The sequence below is a fragment of the Falco punctatus genome (assembly GCF_963210335.1).
Source record: "Falco punctatus genome assembly, chromosome: 14".
Lineage (NCBI taxonomy): Eukaryota > Metazoa > Chordata > Aves > Falconiformes > Falconidae > Falco > Falco punctatus.
In genome coordinates, this window is record NC_137594.1 from 10,833,263 (window position 1) to 10,858,387 (window position 25,125).

Below are 25,125 nucleotides of genomic sequence, written 5' to 3' on the forward strand. Positions count from 1 at the left end.
ATGAAAGATTTAAGTGTTTCTGCCACCACAGCCCTCAAAGAGCTCGCCCTTTTTAAGGGAAAACAGTTTGTAGTACCCTGGAAGATACTACTTAAAAATGTATTTCAGACTTACTGCTGCTTTCATAAAATGCCTATTTTAAAATAATAGCCTGGAAAAACACATTTGTTGATTTAAAAAACGGTGGTATCCAAGTGACTTTGAGAGCGGATCAGATGAAAACCAACATCAGAAAAGATGACAACACATTTCGGCATCGGGACACACCTGGCTGCTGGGGTGCCCCAAGCCTCGCAGGGCTGTCATCAAACCGAAGAGTTCAGCCTTTCGAAGGACGTGGGCGAACGCCACTTACATTTTATTTCAGACCGGGGAAAGGCAGGTGTGGCTGGGTTATCTGCCGGGGTTTCTGTTCTGGTAGTCTGCGCGCAGAGGAGACCTTCGGCCTGCTGCAGGCAAGCGGCTCGGCCCGGGGGACAACCCGCAGCCCCAGCTCCTCACCTGGAGCCCGCAGGGGGGCCGGGGAGGGCCGCAGCCAGGAGCCCCCTGACCGAGGGGGGGCGGGGCGACCCCGCAGCCAGGAGCCCCCCGCCTGCAGCCCAGGCACCCACGGGTGCGCCCCTCCGGGCCCCTCTCCGACGCCCTTCTCCGTTAAGTCCATCGAAGTGAAAGAACATCCAACACCCGAAGCGCCTTACGTACTGGTAAACTGACTTTTTTGTTGTTTTTTTTTTTTAACCCACGCAAAACCCGTAGCTGTGCAGTTCTCTCAACACCCCGGCGACCAAAGGGCACAGGCCGGCCGCAGCGCGCACCCCCCGGTCAAACCCCCCACCCAAAGCGGCGGGCGCAGCCGAACGCCCCCCAACCCCCGCCGTAATGGAGGCCAGGCCCGGGCCGCTTCCCGCGGCGAGGGGGAGCCACCTGACGTGCCTCCCGCCACCGCAAACACAGCGGCGTCTCCTCCAGCCACCGGGCACGGCGGGAGGCGGGCGGGTGGCTCGCCCCGCTCCCGGGCCTCACCAGGCCCCCCCGCCCCGCCCCGGGCGTCCGCGACCCCGCGCACCCAGCGGGGCCGGCCGCTCCGACAGCGCGCCCCGCAGCGCCGAGCTCGGCCGCGGCGGCGGGTGACACGGCGCGCCCGGCCCGCCTGAAATGGAGGCCGGCTGGGCCGCCGCCAGGCGCCGCGCCCGCAGGTACGCACCCCGCCGCCAGGCCGGCCGCCGCCTCCCCCCGCTCCCCGCCCGCACCGCCACGGGGGAAGGCGCCCGCCGGGGCGCGGAGGGGGCTCTCCCGAGCGCGGGCAGCCGCGGGCCCGCTGCCCGCCGGCGGTACCTACCACCTCGGCCAGCTTGATCCTGCCGAAGGTGCCCCGCAGGTAGTCCAAGTCGCAGCGGAGGCCGCCCAGCCCGTGGCGCTGGCTGACGGGCTCCGTGGTGGGCTGGTAGGGACTGCTGGAGCCCGAGATCATGGAGGTGCTGGACGCCTCGCCGTCGAAGCCCTCCAGGTCATCGCCGTTCCTCATGGTGCCGGTGCCTGCCGGTGCCGCCGCGCTGCTGAGGGGGTGACCGCGGAGCTCCGGCCCCAGCCGCGCCGCGCTCACCTAGCGGCGCGCCGGCTGCATGGCTGCCCCGGCCCCGCGTCAGGCGGAGCGGCGCGGGCAGAGCGGGGGCAGCATGGTGCCCTGCCCCGGCCCGGCCGCCGCCTCAGCCCCGGCAGCAGGAGGAGGAGGAGAGCGGCGCCGCGCTCAGCGCCCCGCCGCCCGGGGGCGCCCTGGCCCCGCCGAGGGGCGCGCGGAGCCGCCGTGCCCGGGGCCGCCGCGGTGCAGCCCGGCCCGGGCTCCCGCAGGGACGAGACCGCCGGGGCCCCCTCGACCCCCTGGGCGGCGCGGCCAGCCCGCGGCTCAGCTCCCTTCCCCCGGTCCCGGCACGGCAGCTCGGCTCCGAGCGGGGACGCTGCCGCCGCCGCCGCTCCTCCCCCTGCGCGCAGCGGAAAGGGCGGAAAGAGCCCGCCCCGCGGGGCGCGCCCGGCCGGGCGGTGCCTCCACCGGCCCGCGGCCCCCGCCCGCCCCGCCCCCGCCGCCGGCACCTGCCCCCGCCGCAACACCGCCCCGGGGCCGCCCTGCCGAGCCCGGCTGAGGAGGGCGGGCACCTGCCCCCGGCCCGCCGCGCCTCCCGGCCGCGGCACCCCCGGGCGCGGCGGGCTGGTCCCTGCCGGGGCCTCGGCAGGCGCTGGCGCCCGCGGCGCGACCACGTTGCCACCTGGGGCGCTCCCCGCCGCACCCGGCCCCGCGGAGGCCACCGGCGCTGGAAGCTGCGTCCGTGACCCGGGGGCCCCGCGGGCAGCGCCGCTCGGGATCGCGCACCCGAGCCGCCCGGGGCCGTGCCCGCAGCACCCCGCAGCCCCTCGGGGCGCGCTGCCTCGGGCACCGGAGCTCTGGCAGCCTCCTTGGCTCGGTGCGGTTGTCCAAGCAGACGGTTAGTCTTGACGGGCGCTGAGTCGCTGTTTGGAAACGCTGCTTCTTACGCAGTGTCACCACAAATAAGGAGAAATTGCAACGTGATGTGGCGAACACAGGCGTATCAAATGCATCGGAAAAAACTTTTTCTAAGGTGCAGGGAGAGAGGCAGCTGCCGGGTACTGCAGACCAAGCATGCGAGTGCTGGGTGCTGCACCCCGTGATGTGCCGCCTTTGCCGGCCAGATCCCTTCCCTAGCTCTTGCCATTGACAGGCTACACCATTCCCTTCCACACTGCTCATGCAGGATGTTCACACGTATTACTTCTTCTAGGACCTTCCCCCAGCCTCCAAGACACCACCTTACCACCCCGGTTTTCCATGAACCCTGCGGATTATTGACCATGTGATTTCCCTTGCTTTGTGTCTGGCTTCATTTCTCCCTTTTGGTTCTTCGGAAGCTCCTTTAACCCTTCTTCTTTTGGAGGGTTCTGCCTACTACCATGTGACTTTTAATTTCAAGACATTTTTCTTCTTTTCCTTGGTCTCTGTATAAATAGATCCCAAGAACTAAGGCCACAGAGAGCGCACTGGAGAGCACCAGGGTTTTGTCTGCCATCAGCTGCCTGGCTAACTGGAGACACAGCTGACGGGCCACGGCTGATGGAAGTCTTTTCGTGGGTTCTCTGATACACCCTGCTGCTGGAAGAGGCTGATTTTCTCATGCAAAATTAAGAGTTAGGAGATGTGCTTAAGAAAACAGAAACGTTGCCCTTCGGTAAAGGGCAAAGGGCAGGAAAAGAAAAAAAGAAAAAAAAAAAGGAAAACATGAGCAAGGAATGGAGAAGGATGGTAACTCTGCTGCTTGGGTCACATGAAACTAGCCTAACAACATGAAATCCTAAATGCAAGGGGGTTATCCTGCATTGGCACAGGGCTGGCCATGATGGACTAACAGGTTTTTACAGTCTCTTATTTCAGTTCTTGTATAACTCTGGGGAAATCAGAAGTCTCACAAAGCTCCTTTCTTGTAGGAAATATCATGGGTACGTAGCTGTCGCTTAGGAGAGCTTCTCTGGATTCCTTTTAACTTAGGGCTCCACAGCTGTTTCAAACACAGTTTATCCACATTCACCTATGGAGACATTTAACATTTGTTTCAAGGGACTGCTGTGGCAGTTCTGGAAAACTATCCCAAGCAAAAGAGTGAAAACATTTTTGAAACATCCAGTGAATATTATTTTGGTGACTCTTTTGGAGTTCTAACCGAAACACATCAGTATGTTGAAAGAGAATCAAAAGGTGGTACTGCAGAAGGCAAATGAAGGACAAAGGGAGATATAGTTGAGTGGTTTAAGAAAAAGGCCAGGCGATAAGAGATCTTGATGCTGGGTTTTGGCTTAGCCTCTGCCTCCTTCACAGCCTTCAGCAAACTTCTTAATCACTTAGCTTTTCCTATGAAGTGGAGATCACAACGTTTAAATGTATTTAAAATCATTAAGAGCATTTTGAGAATGCTGCAAAGTACAGACAAACCGAACCCCCTCTGTTCTTCAGTGAGCTAGCTGCCCAGGTAGCGAAAGCACAGTAAGCGTCCTCTCTGCTCTACCCAAAGTGTTATTTTGAACAATTGCAAAGCGTATTTTCAGCGAGCATCTTGACAGCATCCCTAACCACCGTTTCACAGACGTTGCAGGCAGCTCCTAGGGCAGCGGGGTGCTGGCATTGCCATCCATAGCCACGGCGCCCCGTTCAGCACCACGCTCTGTGCAGCCCGCGTCCCCCTTGCTGTAAATGGCACAGCGCCAACACCAAGCCATACTGGGGGATTTTCTGGCGTCCTCCTGGACGGGTGGGTGGGCTGGACAGACTTGGCAAGGGCTCGTGAGGTTGCTGCCAACATTTAACAAAGGAATCCTTTACACACATTCTTGCCTGATACGGCACCTTTCCAGCCCGGTCTGCAGCACTTGAAGGAAAAAAATGCCTACATTTAATATGTAAATAAAACTATTGATCCAGTAAAAAGGTCATTGCGTTCATCCAAGGCAGATCACGTTGCTTTCAGATAACTTTGTTTTCACAAGTTCATAAGCTTTTCAAGCACAGCCTGCCATTTCATTGTGTGGCTCCATACCAAGAATAAGAAAATGGGGAACCAGGTCAATGATCAGCACTCAAGACACCACCATAGTATCAAGCTAATCAGATCACTGAATTCATCAGAGGGGACTTCATATCCAGCTAAAATATGACTGGACAGTGAAAACAAGAAAGAAACAGCACAGAGGGGAGGAAATCCAAGTGTGCTATTCATAGACACTCTCATGAAATGATCAAAGAGCTGTATTTTTACAGAACAGTTAAGCCAGCTTTGACAGAATTAAAAATTCCCCATCAGAAAGAAACTCCAGGACAGTGGTGATAAATTAAAACCAACTAATGATTTAGGTGTAAAAAAGCAGTGGAAAGAGAATTATAAATATTATCATGGATCAAACTGTACAAAGCAACCCTCATCTCTCAACTTTCATCTCAGCTATTCATACAGCCTTTAATAAACTTGTGAACTGCTTGTGGATTCATTTCATTAAGCATGTTTAAGTTTTATTTTCAAGATTAAAGCATGAGATTTTATTGCAACTGAATAGGACTATCAACTTAAAACCAGATTTTTAAAGCTGCATTTATGTAGTTTTAACACATTTTAAAGTATTTTAATGTTTATACATAAAATTTTGTAGATCTGAATGGTGCTTATTACGAAAGGTGCCTAAACATAGTTAAGGGTGTGAAAGGAATTAGAATCCTAACAGGAAAGTTACATCTGTGCAAGTACCTGAAAAGAGCTGAGAGGTTCTTTAAGAAAATGCTCCGGTATTTCCACATGACCTACCAAAGGGAAGGAGCACTGGTATGCTGCCAAATTCCAAGAGAGCTGAGCAGTGATTAGAGTTTAACTCTGGCATCAGAGAGGAGGCTTTTTTCCCCTTGAATTTCTCAATGTAAAAAATGCTGAAGCTTTTTCTCAACTTTGCAGTTGGGGAAAAAAAATCCCAAACCCCACCCCATTCCACCCGAAAAAGCTAATAAAGAAATTGCTTCAGGAAAACATCTGGCAGTTTTAAGTGCCTTAGTTCAGTAAATTGTCCATTTTCATAGTGTGGGAAGCGTGGCATGCACGCTTTGACTCTGTAGCCATGAGCAGCATGGGAAGCAGGCAAATAAATTTGCTGAGTCAGAGTTAGGAATTAATAGAACAGGAATAAGCTGCAAATTCTGACATGGACTTTAAGCGAAGGAAAACTGGACAGAATGGTGGGGAGTCATGCAGTCAGTTATCTCTAACTGGTAGAGGACAACTGGTGCTGAACGGTGCACGACAGTTCCTATTCATCACGTCCAACTACAGCTGAAGCGGCACCGTTCAACCTCCCAGGGTAAGACCACTCCGCATAAAGGTGCCTCAGGAGCAGTAACAAGAACTGAATTCCTCGGCTAGGACTCAAAGCATGGTCACATCAACTGAGGAAAGCACCGAGAGAAGCAGAGAGAAGGGCAGAAAGAAACTAATTTGAAGGGTGACCTATAAAATCTTCTTCCACTGAATACTCAGGAAAGTTTCACAGGCTGACAACATAGTCCCTGCTTCTCAAATCTGACCGTTTGGTGCGGGTACTTAAGGCACATACAGACACAGCACGGTGAGCGACTCCCTTGGCTTTTTGTCTGGTTAAAAAAAAAGTGCTGCTTTCACAACAGAAAGCGTCAGTGAATCCTATCCCTGTCCTGCAGTTATACCGTAATATCATCCCACGCATACTTTCAACAGCATCACCTGTATTCCAGCCCTTAGCTTTGGGAAATACACACAGCAGCCCTGGAGGGCACTACAGCCCTCGTACACACACTTGTGTGCGGATCCCCCCAGTGCCAGCGCCAAGGGGTGGCCATCAGGTCTCAGTGGGGATCAGAAGGCAGCGGTGGCTGGAACATCAGCACAGGACCTGACCCAGGGAGCTGTACAGGGCTGGCTTCACCTTCAAGGGAACAGGTAAAAGCGTCACTCCTGGATTAATAGCATTGCTATCGGGAAACAGCATTTCCCCTTCAAAAACAAATGAACCAAGAGAAAGAATCCCCTAAGAAACCAAACCAAGAAAGGCAACACTGCTGATAAAGTTAGCTGGACCCTTACTTTGCAGACTTACGAACATGGCTTTATATGCTGTTAACAATGAGCCATTCACAGAGCAGCTTTTTTTTTTTTTTTTTTACTCCAGATTAACAATTGACATCTCCTTCAGTATTGTCTACCAGTCCAGGGTTGGTTTCTCCCCCCCGCCTTCGTCACTGATGGAGTCACCAACTCCTTTCATCTCCAAAACCTTTTAAAACCACGTGCAATCTGCAAGTACCGGCGAGGGGTTACCTTGCAGCCACAGCTGGGCTGGAGGGCAGCAGACATTCTACATAGCAGGGAGGTGGAATTAATTTCTATAAAAAAATAGAAGCAAAACCTCGTATGCTTAAGAAAAGTGCCAGAAGACCTTTAATGGTGCTGGGAACCAGCCAAGGCTGTGAGTTATATTTCTTTTGAAAGAATCCTGTATAATGAAGCATACTGAAAAATATGCAGAGAGACTGACAGCAGTGTTTATTTTATTCATGGCACTACATTTATTCAGGGCACTGGCGGGGGGGGAAGGCCTGAACAGAGAAAAAAAAGATATTCTTCTTCCAATACCACCCTACAAAACACACAGGCCTAGAACAGGTCAGAAAACACTAGTTCCCCTCTGACTGCTTGGCCATGCTGCCCCTGTCATAGCCAGTATTTTTACAGCAAGAGACAGAGCGTGTAGGGTACAGCAGGCCTTTGGAGGGAGAGAGCCAATTTTTATTTTTTTTTCAGGAGGTGGGAAGCTGAAGGGGAGGATGAAAAATTGTATAAACCATGTTTTATAAGCGAAGTTTTAAAGGTCCCTTAACAAGCTTAAAAAAAAAAAAAAAAAAAAAAAAGATGAAGTACACTCACTACATTCCTTCTTTCAACGGACAAAACGGGCCAGCGAAAACAACTGACCTCAACTGTTTTAATAGTGTTTGTTGTTACACAACCAAACCAGTCCCCTGCGCTTCTGGTGGGGAACTGCAAACGTTCAAGAAGTTCATTTTTTAATTATCCTTCTGAATTTGTTTTACTTACAGCTAAACTACAGCTTATTGCTAACATCACCTAACACAACAACAGTTCAAAGAATATCCCTGTTTTTCAACAGCACTTAATTACTCCATACGACAGAACTTTATATTCAGCTAATTTGGCTCATTCCCACTCAGAGGTTGTTTTTTTTTTTTCATTTTCTTTCTTTTTTTAAACAGGAAAAATAATTTCAAGTCTTCCATCACTGGCTATAAACTCAAGGCAGGCATATGGCCCCAACTCTACAAAGCCATACACAGCGGAACTAATAAATCCTGATTCCTTGCAGACTTATGTCTTCTCTTCCCACCTTCCCCACCTCACCCCTCCCACCAAGCCCAGTGACCCAGCACCCTCCCAAGGGTCCCTTTTCACACACAGCAGGCTTAGCTCCTATTTATGTCCTCGAACTACTGCTTGAGCAAGAGGAAGCAAGTGCTATGCCAGGTTCCATGTGTGCAGACCGACAGATTTTTGTTTGGCATGTCTCGCCTGTGAACTAGCCAAACTGACTTGGCGATCCCTACCTAAAGCAGAGGAAATCTTTGGATTTATTGTCTCCACCACGCCGCTAATTTTCATGCAACTAGTACTAAGCCAGCTTATCTGTGAGATCTTTCTTGTTACTGAAGTTGACCAAAAGAGTTACGTTATTTTTGAGGAGGGAGTAGAACAGGACAGAAGAAACACAAAAGCAGAGGAAGCAGTGCTGAAAGTATTTAAAATATGACTTCATTCTCTTTAATAGTTGTGTTGTACTTCCGTTCGGCTAACAGATGACTCGCAGAGATTTTGACAGGCTTTTGCTAAATCTGAAATATTTCAGATTCTGCCAGTCTCACTGGCAATTTCTCAGCCCAGCAAAACAGCATTGCAAGGTTATGGGTCAAAACATGCTAATACAGCTAGTTAAACAGTCGCTAATTATAGCTGCCTACTGACAATCCAGTATTTTTCTGGGGCACCTGTGCTTTTTCCAGGAAAATAAACCTGTAACATTTCAGGTTTGTAACATACACAAATTTCAGTATTAATTCAGGAACTGTCATCTCTTACATATATCAAAGGCTAATATACCACTCAGTTGTTTCAAACCCAGCCCATTACAACTGGAACTCACAACTGTTACTGAAGGATAGTGTCAGCTGACAGCTGCCGAGTCCTGCAGGGAGATGACAACACAGACGATGGCAGCCTGTCACTCTCCTGACTGACCTCCACACCTAAGCGAGACAAATCCAGTTCAGGGTTTGGCTGCAAGTACCAAGAGCTCTCCCCCTAGCCTTTTTGCCTTTGTTTTGGATTTGAGAGATTTTCTGTGCAGTCAGTGACTGATCTTTAATAAAATGGAATTTTTTTCCTATTTCTCCCTTTCTGCCTCCAGGCACAGGAACTGAAGTCTTTCAGATCACCTGAAATTTTTTAACATCCTTACTTTCTAATAATCTCCAAAGCATAGTCAGTATACTAAGTCCTTCATGGATAATCAATTGATTCCTCTGGAAGAGAGGTTTTAATTTGTAATACTCAGTGATTTATTACCAGTGTAAACCAGTTTTTATTAACAAACCACAGCAAGTAACATTCATCTCCACCTTTATCCTACTATTTAAGACAATACGGTCATTTAAACTTGAGTGCGACGTCCAAGTTTGTGCTGAAACCAAACCGTGTCAAGCCTGTGTTCAGATGCAAACTTTAATTACGGAGCCTCTGCCTAGGCACATACTGCGCTGCTACAACACGCGCCCACCATCCCTGTTTGCACTGGGACCATGCTGTGAACTCGCTGTCCCTGGGTCAGGTTTGCTGCCTGTCCCACTCTGCCTTGCAGGACAGTCGAAGGGCTGGTGTCAGACCAAAAACGTGGCTGGGCTCACACAGGGAAACAGGCAAGACAAAAATTGTAGCCAGTCTCTTCAGCCAATGCACCCAAGTCAAGAGTACTCTGTCCTCTAGTCACTCAAATTCAGAGTCCAGTGAACAGTATGTAAGGTTGATGTGGTCCAAGCCTCAGTACCCACCTCCATCCATTATCTTTTCAGTGGTCTTTTTCCCTCTGTTATATCAATTAACTCAATTCTAATGCTGCCATTTCATTCCCTCTCCAAAAGGAAAGTCCCTGGTTTTTGGAATGCTGTCCATCTGGTAAGCTGTGTGCCAGAGATTTACAATTGCATGTTTCCTTTTCTTTTATTTTCTTTATTTTACTGCACATTCTTATGCATATCCATGCAAGACTATTCATAGCACCTTTTAGTTGCAATCACCTTTCTGGTATATTCTGAAGGATTCTTTTTTGGTTTTAAGCATTTGGCAAGTCTGAGAGAAAGACGACATTTTTACATATGTCACAGCTACACTGAGTGTAACATACAAACACGTATCAACAGTACCATTAGTAAATATTCACACTGAAAAATCAGACACTTTTCAAAGGCAGCTTGCACAACCTAGTTCAGCCTTCTTGTGCACAGATCCAACAGTTTCCTTTTAAAAGAAAGAAACCAGAGTGTCTTAAGACAACTCAAAATTAGAAAGAAAAAAAGCTTAACCCATATTAACAAAATGCTTAGAACTGAATGAAACTGCTTTGGGAAAAATTCAGCAATTCACTCTTTGAAAGAGACTTAGCAAAAAAAGAAATGAGACTTAGCAAATAAAAAGAAATAAAAATCTGCCAAACAAGAATTATTAAGGGAACATCACAAGCAATGCATATGGCATCTTGCAACGGCACGCTAAGCAGCATTACCTACAGGCACTGACCCCATGTCTGCCACCTTCTGGACTTGGCACATTTCATCTCCAGAAACTTTCAGCAACATGTAATTATCATTGTCAGGGAGAGGGGAGTCAAGGACCTCCTTCTTCAGAGAAAAAGTTACAGCTAGCAATGCCGATTCTGCCACACAGAAAGCCTGCAAACAAAGGCAGCAGAGAAAAGTGACAGCTTCCCTTGTTTACATTATCTTTCAGGCCTCCTGCACGTAACTTAGTGTAGTTTCATATAACCCCTCCAGTACACAGACCAAAGTGATTGCATAGCTACTTCAGAGGGCAACATTGCTACTTATCAACTTACACTGACTAGTCAAATCTTTTGCATCAGGTATTTCTAAACATCAGCACCACGCTCTTCAGTCCATTGCTGTATTTGGCAAAAGAAATGTCTAAGGTGCTAATACTACTAATTTGGGGGTGGGTGGCTGTAAGCCAGTTAAAAGCAGAATTAGGTGCCCTATACTTAAGGTTTACGGAGACACGCACGATTTTGAAGCATTCTACCACCACATTTATACTACCACTTGTGAAGCACTCCATTTAGAAAATTAACTTCCTTGAGCTATTTTTTTAAGCATCTGAATTTCAAAAGGCATTGATGTACATGTGCAAGTCAGAGCTCGCTTTGTTGCGCTTCTCCAGAGCAAAGGAAGCATGCTAGATCAGATTCCGCCCTCACCTGCACCTCTGCGACTCCCAGTACATCACATGCCTGTTTACAACCTACAGTTACATTCGACTGCAGAAAGCTCAGATGTGTGTGAAACCAGAGCCATGTGGTCTCCCAAAGCATTAATTCAGACTGTTGGCTTTCTTAATTATTTGTGCTTACATCATCTTCTCCACACAATCTGAGTGGATCAGAGAAGAAGTAATTAATTACTATGAAGGCTGTAGTAAAACAGGCTGGAATTTTTATGTCAATGCTTCCTTGAAGGGGAAACTGAATTCCAGCAAAACTGTGCTTTTGGAATTAACACTGCCCGCTAATAGACAAGTTCTGCTTTTGGTGCTAAACATTCAATTTACATATTCCATGCAGCTCTACATACCTACCCAGACAACAAGAGTCTGGTTTAGGTCAATAACAACCTCACAAACTCTACAGCCTTTTCCTTGTAGGTATTTGAACTACAAAGACTCAGAAACTGACGATTTTATCCGAGCACATGTTCTTATCTGAGAAGTTCGCTCCCTACCAAAATCCTCCCATAGCTAAAAAGACAGAGGAGGTACCACCACCATCTGGAACAGCAGAGGCAGTGAAAGATTCATCTTGTAAGAGTAGCTTAGACCCTCCAGCGAGATGTTTTTCCACACCAAAACCTTATTATCCCATTATTATTTTTTAAAGACTTGAAAACATTTTGGTTTCAAAAAAACAAATTACAGTTGAACAGCAGCAAAGTAAAGATAAGAGTTACAAGGGCACTCTTCCATTTAAATCCACTGTTACGGTCTTTCTGACGAAAGTCACTTTCAACTTCAGCACACATCTGGAGATGAAGTCTTCATTTAGTTTCCTTCCAAAGTAATTTCTAATTCTAATATTTTCTAAATGCCATCTTAAAGGGCTAAAATTAATTCTTTGCGTTAATGAACCCATTAAAACATAAAGCATTATGGCAATTCTGAATTCACAATTGTTTCATGGCCTCATAAGTTTTCACTTCTAGAGAAACTACGTATTTTAGAAACCCAAAGCCTAGTTGCTTTGCATTTCAGAGGCAAGGTGACTCAGGAAACATTAATAACTAGAACTTCAAGCAATGTAGGGGAATATATAGACATCCAGTTAAAGTAGCAATGAAGTAGACAAGTAGAATCCTAATTTAATCAGTCTACTCCTTATATGCCTACTAGGAAGAACTTGTTACACCCACCAAAGGGAGAAAACTTAGTTTTGCTATTGGCAGAGAAAAGGCATTTGCACCATTCAGCAATTTACTCCTTAAGTTCTCATAACCTGGATGTTAATCCTGCAAATTTAGGACCACTGCTCTGCTTGGACACAGTATTCCACAAAATAAATTAGAAGGTATACATCTTAACCTGGGAAGATACGCAACTGTTTCCCCATTCTCATGAAATATATGAGATCAAATATATGAGCACAAATATTTTGCATCAAAAGCAGTTCTGCTAACCGAACTGTTTAGGTGTAAGCTATCACGAGCACACCTCTCTGCAAACGTAGCTATACCAGCTTTGCTTTACTTACACAATGTGCATGCGCTAAATGCCAGAGAGGAGCTGCATTAGCAAAGGCTGGTACAAGAACTCCCCAGAAGGAAGTTATCATTCAGGTACACAACTGTAAAAGCCTTATTTCTCCTTATTTCTTATTCAACTTATTTCTCCTGTTCACAGAACTCACCAATATTCTGCTCCCACGGAAAGACCTCTAGAAGGGAGATCTTAAAAACAACCAAGCAGCACAACATAAAGCAGTCTGGATTCGTGTTTATTGAAGCCAGTAAAGACGTCCTCATTTTGCCAGCACTAGAAAGCAAGATTCCACATGACTGCATACTGCACCTGGTTAAAGCCATACAACTGGACTAAGGTTTGTTTCATACATTTGCAGTCCTAATTGTAAGTTGGAAAAAAACCCAATAAACTTAGTATACAGGACAGTGAACTTTCATTTACAGCATGTATATTGTTAAGTTCATGATGTACAGAGCAGTCACCTTAAACGTAGTTAAATTAAATAAAATACGAAATTCTGTTCAGTTTAAACAGTTTTAAATGCCAATAAAAAAAGTGCAAACTTAAAATCAAGCAGCATAACCACAGCATTTTCATGGAGGGCCAATCTTTAAACTTCTCTATTTGCTTCAAGTTGAATGCTTTCATCTTTTGTTTTCTTAAGTTTAAACATGAACAGTAGATGCAGTCACTATAATGCATATAAATATAGTCATATAATAGTTTAAACAGACTACCATACAAGTGTATCTGCAAATAAAATGAAGTTTCACTTGAAAATGTAAAGGCTGTTTGCAATTTGGCCTTTGGTTCCAATGCTTGAAGACACCAGAATAACAACTGTGCAGCTCACCAAAGTTGACAGACTTTGGCAACCACAGGATGCTACATTACTCACAACTTTTGTTCAATAAACTAGGAGCATTCACTTGCAATTAGAAAACGGAAATCTGTTTCTGTTTTGTCAGAAGCATCTTTCTGCAAAGCTGGTAAGTTATCATGCATTATCAGTTTTGATCAATTTTTGTCTATTTAACATTTTCATAGAACAGGAAAGTACTTAGATTTTAAGTTTTAGCCATATTACTAGAGAAAGTGCTTATCAGGTTAGATAACAAAAAAATGCAGTTTCAGACTGAGGTTTTCAAACTATATCCCATTACGACCACACATTTTTTTCAATTTTCCTGTCAGGTTTTTGATGTTTTAGTCTCCAATCTCAATTTTCAGTGTCAGAAGGACAGTGTGTAATTACTTCTTCTGGTGTGGTAACTTGCAGCTGGCACCCATTATACCAGCAAGTACATCCACATTACCCACCAGCCAGCCACAGTCTTAGTCTAACCGTTATCTAGACAACTGTATAACTTCAGGTCATACCGTTCATTAAAAAAAAGAAGTAAAAAATAAAATAAAATACAATAGTATTTTCAACAAAAAAACTGGCACAAATAACATACTCATGTTAATGTTTGTCAAAGAGGCAAGTAAATACTCTTAGCTTTCTAGATAATGTTTAGACAGACTTACAAGAACAGCCTCTTGATGTAACATAGGATTTGAAGTTAACATCCAGTACTGTGTTAGTGGTCAATCTAGTTCTGTATATTTGAGTAACAATATATATTAGGGAAGTTATATCCAGACATCAGATTTAGTACAACAAGTTCATATCAATAAAAAGTAAACTCTGCATAATTCAAATTGTGGTTTTTCCCTTCAGCATTAAGAGCACAGAATATGCTTAGTATTTTTAATTTATGGTAGTGTGTACATGTAAAACAAGCATACCATATAAAAATCAAAGTGCCATTTCAGTAACCATAGCAGTTTTGCTTTTACAGAATCATGGTTTTACATGAACGTGGACAGAGCTCCGTTAGAGAACGGGGACAACGACAATCCATCTTTCCAAATGAAATGCTACATTAAAGAAAACAACAGAACAAGTTATTGAGTATGTCCATCATGTACACATTCATACTTTTTAGGTTGCCTTCAGAATTGGAGTTGGCTGCACCTGCAGCAGATGTGGTTGGGAGTAGGGCCTTGAAAGTTTTTTTGAAAAACCTCCACAGGTGTTAAGGCAGGAAACAATTTTAGCTTGGTAGCTAATATTTAGTTACAAAAAGTAAGAAAAAGAAAAATACTGAGAGTGTTCTGTAGCACATTTCATTATGGGAAAATGATACGTCACCCACCGCTCTTCATAGGCTAGCCTCTTGGCATAAAAAAAGGCAGAAGCTATCAGAAAACAGGACTTAAAATTAAATACAAATTGCCAAACTACTGATTTTAAAATAAAACCAAACAGTGACTGTTTGTACTACAGTGCACAATAAGTTCAAGCACCTTCTAAAGACACATCACACACTGTGCCAGGCACTTGGATCTAAACAAGTTATAGTTTCTCCCTTTGTCAGCTACACCATAAAGGGCATCCACACTCTTAAAGACTTCTTTAAAAACTAAAACGAGATTTATAACAAGAATAAATTCCCATGATGCTTAGTGTTTGGCCTGGAATTCTCCAATGTAAAGTAGTCTTTTTAAAACAGTGATTATTTACCCTATGTGAAACACAGGATTTAACAACATTGCTCCTCTCCAGTCAGTCCAACATTCTAGTTTCTCGCTGTCCCAAATCTGTTTCTCCCCTTTTAGGGCTCCATTCCCTACCTAGGCTTCTTTCACCTAATTAATGCTCTGTTACACCACCACTACCACCACCACCACTCCAAGAATATAATGCATTTGCAAACATACAAGTAGCCAATTCCAGTAACTCCAAAAGAGGATTTCATTTCTCTTTCTTGCCTCGTGTGCAGTCAGTAGTAGTATTTTAATAAGAATTCTCCATTTTGCTTCTCTGTGTTCTTCACAACAGGAAATGCAGCTGCACCTGCTTACCTCCAAAACCAAAAGAATTGCCCTATATAAACTCTAAATGGTTATCTTATACAGAGGGATTTTATATGCAAACTTCCTGAATGTGCACTTTTTACCGGGACAAGGCAATGATGTAGTAAGCTCATTTCCCCTGCCCCAAGAAAACTGATAGCATCTGCCATAGCAGAAAATTCCTGGTCTTATCAGATCAATATACATAGTTATTTGGTCATTTACATATGCATTTTTTTATGCGCTATCAAGCTTCATTCTCTGTTGGAGGAGAGTTTGTTGTTACCATAGAGTCTGGCTTGCGAGTCATCCTATCCAGTTCCTCTTGAACATTTGTCAAAACTGTTTTTTGTCCTAAAAAGAAAAAAAGGACAAGGTTAAAGCAATCTTCATTTCAATGAAATGTTTTAACCAATGAGTACAAGTATTCATAAAATTACTTTTATATGACAATATATTATTTATTTTCTCATTATTCTGCCACCTATTCGAGAATGCAGGGCCTAACACAATGCAAGGTAATGCCTTTGTACCAATGAAGACTGATAAATATTAAGGTTTAAAGGGATGAAATGCATTAGCATGAAGCACAAAAATATCTGTGATATATGGTAGTTGCTGTTTTAGAATTTTAAAAATCAGGTCATTTAGAATTTTCTATAAAAATCACCTGTATACAATTTTATTGTTAGTATTGATAGCAAGGCCTTTTATTTAAAAAAATATGTATTATTTATTTAGTTTTTATCCAAGTTTTCCAAGGTACATAGGACACCTGCTATAAAAATCACATTTGTTTGGTCACACACTTGCTCTATTTTAGTATTAAACAACTCACAGGAAGAACTCTTGTACGTCTGCAGACAATGTTTCCCTTAAAAAAGGGGACATGAATTGCATATTCATGTAATATCTCAGAGCAGTCATTTCAAAGGACTCCTTCAATTGGAAACAGACACACTGAAGTATTTCATGGAAAGGCGTATCTTACATTTTTATATTAGACTCAAAACTTCTTAACAAATCTAACTGAACCATCAGTTTGATTCTCTCATTCTGAAAATTATAAACCCACAGACAAATTAATCACTAAAATTGGAACAATATATTCTAATGCTTAGAGCATACAAGCATTTAAGATTAAAAAGCTATATTTTTAGACAAAAACTAGATTATATAACCATGTACAGCTTCCTTACATAGCCAAAGAATTTAACAAGCATCTGTTTTCCAGCTCAAATGTGTGTGAAATATTAGGTGGATTTTTTCCAGGGTACATGCTGAAAACATTAAGAAGGCAAGATTTGACTGTTAGAGATTTAAGTGTTTTTTTCCACAGTACAAAGACATGACCACGTTAAAAGGTTACCTTTAATCACTATAGAGGTTTTAGATCCAAGCACTAGTCATCTACAGTACTCTTAACAGCATCTACTCAAAGCATGACTATTTAAACAAAATTAAAAATTAGTACATTAACTTGTAACTTAACATGTAACTTACAATACAAAACACTTTACATGTAGACTAATGGTACCTTAGAGTTAAAACAACTTAAACCCTAAAACAATTTTAAAAAACGCACAAAGTTCTTGCCCAATCAAAAGGTTTGTAGGTCTAAACAAAAAATTTATATTTTTTTAATGCTAGATGAACTGGATACTTAAGCCTCCAAAATAATACCAAGCAGCTGTCTCCTGCAACTATTCCACACTGGACAGGAAAAACATTGCCAAGCTGTTCAGTGATGTGTAGGTTTATACACTCCCCTTTACCACCACCATGGGTGAGCACCTTTCAAAGGAGAAGAAATACAAGAAGTAGTTTTTAAGAAAATAAAAATCTCCCCTCCATTATAAATTAAACTAATACTTGCTTTCAGTTTCCCTACAAAGCACTGTCAAGGATGGTAATGGCCTTACTCAGTTAGATGGGTTCTACACAATTATATGCATTCTCCCTTGTAGATTAGAGCAAAAGCAGGGAACTCTAGTTCTTTCTCTACTGCACAGGAATAGAAGGGTGAAGGCAAATGATCTTCCTGTGAATATAAATGAAATAACTTTTTAAGTCTAGAAGTCCATGTGAAGCAAAACAGTCCACCACAGAAACCACCAACTGAAGTTCTTTGAAGAATCATAGTCAACACATGGAAGAAAGACAGTCCAGAAACACAGAGGTAAGATGGCTGAGGAATTACACAGCATGGAAAAGGGACACGACATAGCAGCATCCGCCCAGATGACAGCGTTCTCTCAAGAATTGACAAGGCAGAAACCAATCAACCAACTATGCTGACCAGTATGTTAAGATCCACAACCTCCTCCTGTGACAGAACCTCAGCATTTCAACCACAGGACATTCACAGCTGTGGGAGAAACAGACGGTCTCTTTAAAGCTAGGTATTTTTAGTGTCACCCTTCTGAAGAGTCAGAGCTCTTTAAACAGTTGAGATTAGACATTTAACATGCCTACAAAGATCATTTTAGTACATTTACTTGCACAGAGGATGCTGCCATAAATGCTTTCTCCAAGATATTCTTCTAAACTCTTCCACAATAAAGCGAGTAATCTTTTATGTTACCACCAGCACCTTAGAAAAATCAAAAAGAGCTTTTCAGATACCAACATTGGGAGCCCTTACCTTCTTGGGAAAGTTTAATCTTATATTGGTTGAATATAAGATGTGAGCGCATCAGCTGACAAGGAACAGGCATATGCTGCTGTGAGGGAAAGCCGACTGTTCTGTTCCAAAAGTCAGGGAATGAGCGTGAGCTGCCAACTTGATGCAGCCAAGAAAAGCCAACTGCGACCTTGAGATCACTCAGGAGAAGTGCTTCCACCAAAGAGAGAGAACTGCTGTACCAGACACTACAATGAGATATATCTGGAGCGCTGCATACATTTCTCATCACCCATGTTCAAGAAAAGATAAGCCAACGATGGGAACTAATGAAGAAGAAACTAGTAGGGAAAACAGAGCTCAGCCTCTAACAGAACACTAGAAGAGAACTTGTCTAATTTAGTCTAACAAAACAAGTTAAGAAAGGATGTATGACTGCTGTCTCTAGATGTTTCAGGAGATAAATAATTTATTTAAATTAGAAGTTAATGCTGACACAAGGGAGGGGAGGTGGGGATGGTACACATAGCCATTTGTTATCTTTGAAAACTCCCGAAAGGCACATGATGTTCTATAAGACTGAAAGAGTAAAGAATAAAGCCCATTACAGACTAGTTAGTTTTTACTCTAGTATTTTTTCCAGCAATAGCAATTATGTTTTAGGTGCTTACGAACAGCCTACCAGCACAACAATCAACATGGATCTGTTACCAACAAGTTGTGTCAAGCCAACCAAATTTCTTTCTATGATAGGATAACAGGTCCTGTGGAGAAGGGAGAAGTGGTCCATATCACATCTCACATAACCTTATATAAATAAACCAGAAAAAAACCCAGTCTGGATATTTCAGAAAAATAAGTGTATTGTAATTCTTAAAATCACCCAGTAGTTATCCATAGTACTAGTCATTATTTTTACTCAGCAGTCCACCCTGTCCAACTGTTGAAGATACCAGATATGTAGGCAAGCACGCTTGAAGGGACTACAAAGGATTTTGAAAGACAGGATTGGAGGTCAAATGTTATTTATATAAATATTATCAAAGTGGTGCATAGTAATAGAATGGAAACCAGCGATCAAGCAAACATATGACCTTCTGAAGTACTAAGGTAATTTATACAGACTAGAAAACCTCCTACTAGGAGGCAGGAATTGTATTAAACTGGCTGTATTGTTACAACAAACCCTGACCAGTACCACACAAATACAAAAAAAAATTTGCATCACACTGTGATGTCTAAACAGAAGCACAACACATAACACAGATTAAGTAACCCCTATTTAGGGCAGACAAAGCCTTGTCTGAAATACTACAGTCATTTCTGAGCACCAAAAGAAACAGGTCATCGGAGTAGACAGTCCAAAGCAGAACAGAAAGAATTATCAGAGTTGTGAGAACATGTCCTGTGAGCAAAGGCCAGCAGAAGCATATTTTTGTAGTCCAGACAAAAGTCGCAGGCAAAAGGGTAACAGCTTTCCCACAGGCAAAAGACTGCTGCAAACAGAAAGGGGGCAACACAGACCCCTGCCTCAACTCAAACAAGACAATAGTACAGGGATTAAGAAACACTGACTGTACAAGAGAAAAAATAACTAAGAAATTAAGTACTTGTTAATTGTCTTCCTGGAGAGATGACATTACACCTTTTATTTCAGAGTTTGTTTGCTTTTAATTGCTAGCCAGGAACTCCCTAACTGATTCTGCTTTAGATGAAGAGCGTGGATAAAATAATTCCTAAAAAATATTTCTAGTCCTATTTCTATAAAAACAATTAACATGATGTTGTGGTCAGCAATAGCATGAAGCTGCACTTGATGAAGCAGGAGACACCTTTCAGTGTTTAACCGAAGAAGGCATTCTGGATCAACAAAGAATTGATTAAATATTGTTATAATGTAGATACAATAATAATATGTAAATAATATAATACAAATAATTCTTTAATTATTATCTTTACTATAAATGAATTTACTAAAGATAAATTAGAGAATTCATCATGCTATAATGAAAAAACCCCAACAAAATAATTGACTTCCCATAAGCCAAATTCTAGCCATTTTCAAGCTTTCAGAGCACGGAACGTCATATAAAAGCCTTCCCAATTGGGAAAAAAAAAAAAAATCCTTATGTCTCCTCTCTAGGAATAGTTTCAGTTCAAAGACCCACACTCCAACAACTGCTCTGGTTCTCTCACTGGCAATATCATCACTGTGGCTGGCATCAAATATTTTTCATTTCCAGTTCAGAATGTCTGGCTGGGCCTCACACTCTCCTCTAAGCATCAGAAACCACAGGTTTGGCGTCACCATTAAATTTTACATGATTTAACAAGTTTGGGATCAGAAGTAGAATATCTATCAATAATATAGTAGTAAAATAATTCTGTAAGGAAGGCTCCTGAATGCTAAGTGTGATGGGAAAGCCAGTATCAAAAAGAAACAGTTAAAAAATCAAAACAGTAAATTTCTACTATCAGGTGGAACAACCATGCATTTCACAACACTGAGTTTTGTATAGGTGCCAAGTATTCTGATGGGTTTCTTGATTTTCACCTAAACAGTGCAATTACTTATCAGCAAATAATCTCGTACGATGCAGTCTTAGTCCCATACACAGAACAAATCCACTTGATCAGTCTTACCAGTTGTGTTGGATCACAATAAAATACTAATTAATTTATGAGAGAATAACTTCAAGCTGTCATAAACAGTAATTCATTTAAACTTGAACTCTGGAGAGATTTCAATCATTTGACTGGAAACTACAGTCCAAACCCAATAAACTGCACTTCCTTCAAGCAACAAGTTAAGTCTCAAGAAAGGAAGGAATTCTCAAGTAAAAAAATGGAATCAGCATTTTCTGAATATGACCAAGACTCAAATGTAATTTATAATCCAGCAATATAACTTCGGTCAAAGAATCAAGATGTAGCAGGCTTAACAGAAGCCCTGGAGTTGTGAAATTGCAGTAGTTTAGTTCTTTTTTTTAAAGACTACACATTTTGGCATTGTCATCAGTCAAGGTCTGTCACTTCACTGACCAGTTTAGAAGATATGCACAGTTAGACCAATGTGGGCCAAATACTAAAAAGCTGCAAACCAGCCTGCAATAACAAGTCCAGTACCTGATTTCTTGGCTGTACTTTGCACTCCTCCAGCACCAGGACTCCCAGGAGAACCAGTCTTTTTGCTCAAGAGACTGTTGAAGAAACTAGCCAAGACACCTTCACTTGCAGCATTATCTAAATACAAAACAAATACATACATCTATATACCACAGAATAGCTATTGGTGGTAAATGACAGAACTTGGTTTTTTACATACACACATAACTAACTCTCTTACCAATCAAGGAAATAAGCCTCAAATATGAGAAAGTCTTTCCCTGCTCAATTTAAAGACAGTAGTCCTTTGCATTCTTCGGCAAAGTCAGAGATGACTGAAAGCATATTACTGCTCTTCTGGAATACGGGGGTTTCACAGAATTTTAATCTAATTATTTGTATGCTTTTGTTTTTTCTAAATGTAGAAGCCAAGAAAGAAAGCATTAAGTATGAATGTACAATTTAAAGATTTGTAAGCCTTGCACAAATTGCACAGCCATTTTAGTGCAGTCTTAAATGCCACGTTACTTTTCATAAATCAGAACTTGGATACACAGCAATAAGACACAATCTACAACTGCATGAGTACTTTATCCACTGGAAGTGAGGTATGACACCACAGTGCACAATTAAAAACAACACCAGCGCTACCAACCTTCTTAATGCACAGAGAGGAAAGAAACCACTCAGCAATGTGGAGCTCCACCTTAGGGCTGAGGGTGTGCAAAGGTTTGGAAAAATAATTTCCAAGTTATTTCATGTACTTTAGAAAATGACATTCTAGAGAGGGTTTAGTAGAAGAACAAGTTTCATTGTGGATTCCAGAACAGTAATATGAAGTATAAAACTGCATGTAGTTTACAGCAGTCCTCACTCTAATAATCCAACTGATGCATAATAAGCATATTTAGGCAAATATTAGGGAAATAATACATTTGAACTCTGACTGCTTGGCAGTAGCAGAACTCTACTTCAAGTCATATGAATGACAAAAAGAAGAAAAAAAGAAAACCTGAAGCTCTGTCATTAACTCATTCCTGTTATTAAACTAACTATACCATTAGTAAATAAATTTCCAAAATCTTTCTACAAAACAGGATTTATTTTTTGAAGGAAAAAAAACCACCCAACAGTAAAATGCTTATTCATACTTTTAATATTTGGATCTGGTTTCTTAACTGATGTTATTGGTGAGGCACTGGGTACATTGGCAGGACCAGCTCTGCCTTGAGTTCTTGGGGATCCTGCAGGGCCTCTTGCAGGAGATTCCTTAAAGAAAGTCCAAATCACACAAATCAGAACTTAAGTGGGTTAGTTACATAAATCAAATGTTACATTACACACAAGTTACTTTTAAAACCTTTATATTAGCACTGTAGTGTATGCACACTAGGGAAACAAAAATACAAAACAAAACAACAGTTATTCTGGGCATGTGCCTCCACTAAAAGAAAGGATGAATCCCTACAGGAAATTTTCAGTTCAATAATTGTCAGGTATTTCTGTTTCCACAGTGAATTAGAATGAAGTAATTTATAGGCAACATTTTTAAGTATTGCCACTTTTTTTTTTTTTTTTTTAATTACTTTCTGCCGTCTGGGGAGATTATGTATTTTACATTTTCATTTACAAAACGAACTTCTACAGGTTAGAATCATTCCCTCTTCCCTAGAAGGGAACAAAACACCTCCTACTCTTCTCTTGGATCTACTTACTGATGCTCTTGTAGGCGTTGCTGGCTGTTTGGCAAGGAATGACTGCAAAAACAACATATTTGGAATATTAAATGTATTTCAAAAAAATATAAAGGAATAATATAGAGTGAAGCTGACTAAACATTAATTTCTTTGATTTTTTTCTCCCTATTTCTATTTCCAGGCTTCCTCTTTGATACTTATATGCTTCCAGACTTTACCACTAGAGGACAGTTAAAAGGAGTAAATAAGCTGCAGTCCTTTGTCTTACACAGCCCTTCCAGAACTGCAAGTCAGAACCATAAACACCAAGGTCTGCAACCTCTACGATATTTATAATCAATTATATAGGAAAGTATCGTTAGGTTTTTTAAATAGAGCAATAAAGAAAATAACAAAATACAGCATAACCAACTTGACACCCTACAGTCTTTCAAGCCTCTGGCTGTTAGAAAACTGCAATGCTAAGATGTTACATTTTAGAAGTATTTATATTTTATACATCAACACATTTATGTTGTGAAATTTCAATTTGACTTCTTGCGTTTCTCCTGTGACATGTAAATTATTTCTGTTCTCAGCATATTTTCCTTTCAACTTGCCCAGATAAGTGGCCATACTTTCTACTGGTATTTGTTTAAATAAATAAAAGACTTATTTCAAAATTACATCTGAATTTGCAAGGCTGAAAAGTGGCTACCTAGTGATTTAAATGAGGAATGAAAAACTAAAGGCAATAACAACAGAGAGCTTAAATTGAAATCTTTAGTAAGGACTTATTTTCATTCTTCCATTCTTACCTGCTGCTTCATAAGAAATACTTGTTCATCTTCTGCTGCCAGCTCTTTATCGTGGACTAACTGTTGAACAAAGTATTTTGTTTTTAGAAGTAAAAATTGAGAATACTGTAACTGGTTTTGTGTTTTAGTGATCAAAAGGAAAGAAAAAGAGGCAAAACTTCAATACCATTCTTTACTTTTTAGAAAAAAAAAACAAAACTTCTTTCACATTTAAACGAGCAGTAACATTTAAGAAGTTGTAATTGAAAAAAAACATTTTAAGTGAATGGAGTAGACTAGCACTGAGCCACCCTGTGGGTATTCTCCTAGCAAGAGGAGTACTTGTAAAGTAGTCACATTCACCTCAAAATTTAGGTTTTAATCTCATCAGTATCTCTTAAAATACCTGATATTACCTTACTCCGCAAGACCCCACACTCAATCCCTTGGCCCTCAAAAGCATTACACTAGCTCTTATCAGTCACAGCACTACTACTAAGCAATGATTATTTCCTGTAGGTGCCATGAATTACAAACAACAGGATTAAATCTTTCCCTGGAAACGTTAAGTGTGTAAGAAAGTTGTAAAAGAAGCTTTCCAATGCAGACCAGAATACAGTTTTCATTTACAATTTTCCGTATTATCCATTTTACACCTCTCCTATTCCTGTGCACCTATACTCACAAAACTAGCAATATACAGAATTTATATGGATTATTTACTGTTCTTATGAAGCCTTACATGAAGAAATCTGTCATTAATAATATGTTAATGCAATAGTGATATACTGTCTTGTTTCACAGTATTTGCCTTTACATGGTAACCTCGATGCTCTGTGTGTGTGTGTGTAAACTGTTGAAGTCCTACAACAATATTCCCCATTTTCAAAGAGTGGTTTTGCCCTACAGGTGCAAAAAGGTTCATGTGAAATGGTTACTTTTGGACTGCCTTTCATTCAGTAAGGTGAATGGTTTCCATGTTTGCTTGAACTATTTCAAACAACTGGAAAATGAAAGCTTAATGTTACATGCATTTGGATACACACAAAAAAAATTACATTTAAATTCGGAGTTCTTCAACATTAGTAGTTATTAGCAGCCATTCAAGCAAACGGCACTTTGTGGGTGGGGGGCAGGGAAGAATTTACCCCTTTTTTACCTTTCTTACAGGAGGTTTTACAATGAAATCCTCATATGCATCTTCTGGTTTCACTGTTGTAAAGTTTTCATGTAAAATGGCAATTTTCTTTTCATTGTCCCAACCGGCAGGTCTATAAAAAGAAGGAAAGCTATGCCTTTTCAGTCACAAAAAGCGCCTCTGCAGAGACCATTTATTTACTACCCTCTACCTGAAAAAGGCAATT

The 25,125-nt window shown here is 42.0% G+C and overlaps 2 protein-coding genes across 4 annotated transcripts in view; both read right to left on the reverse strand.

The window, feature by feature from the left end:
* CMTM4 (CKLF like MARVEL transmembrane domain containing 4) overlaps nt 1-12,765 on the reverse strand; it is a 55,735-nt gene extending 42,970 nt beyond the window's left edge. For both annotated transcript variants that reach the window (XM_080411201.1, XM_080411202.1), the window contains exon 1: nt 1,340-12,765. In XM_080411201.1, coding sequence (XP_080267327.1) covers nt 1,340-1,525 — 186 coding nt within the window. In that variant the 5' untranslated portion in view covers nt 1,526-12,765. The remainder of the gene's footprint in view (nt 1-1,339) is intronic.
* Nucleotides 12,766-12,894: 129 nt separating this feature from the next.
* DYNC1LI2 (dynein cytoplasmic 1 light intermediate chain 2) overlaps nt 12,895-25,125 on the reverse strand; it is a 28,731-nt gene continuing 16,500 nt past the window's right edge. For both annotated transcript variants that reach the window (XM_080411195.1, XM_080411194.1), the window contains 6 exons: nt 24,921-25,032; nt 23,783-23,842; nt 23,004-23,045; nt 22,440-22,557; nt 21,310-21,426; nt 12,895-15,914 (listed from right to left, as the gene is read on the reverse strand). In XM_080411195.1, coding sequence (XP_080267321.1) covers nt 15,808-15,914; nt 21,310-21,426; nt 22,440-22,557; nt 23,004-23,045; nt 23,783-23,842; nt 24,921-25,032 — 556 coding nt within the window. In that variant the 3' untranslated portion in view covers nt 12,895-15,807. The remainder of the gene's footprint in view (nt 15,915-21,309; nt 21,427-22,439; nt 22,558-23,003; nt 23,046-23,782; nt 23,843-24,920; nt 25,033-25,125) is intronic.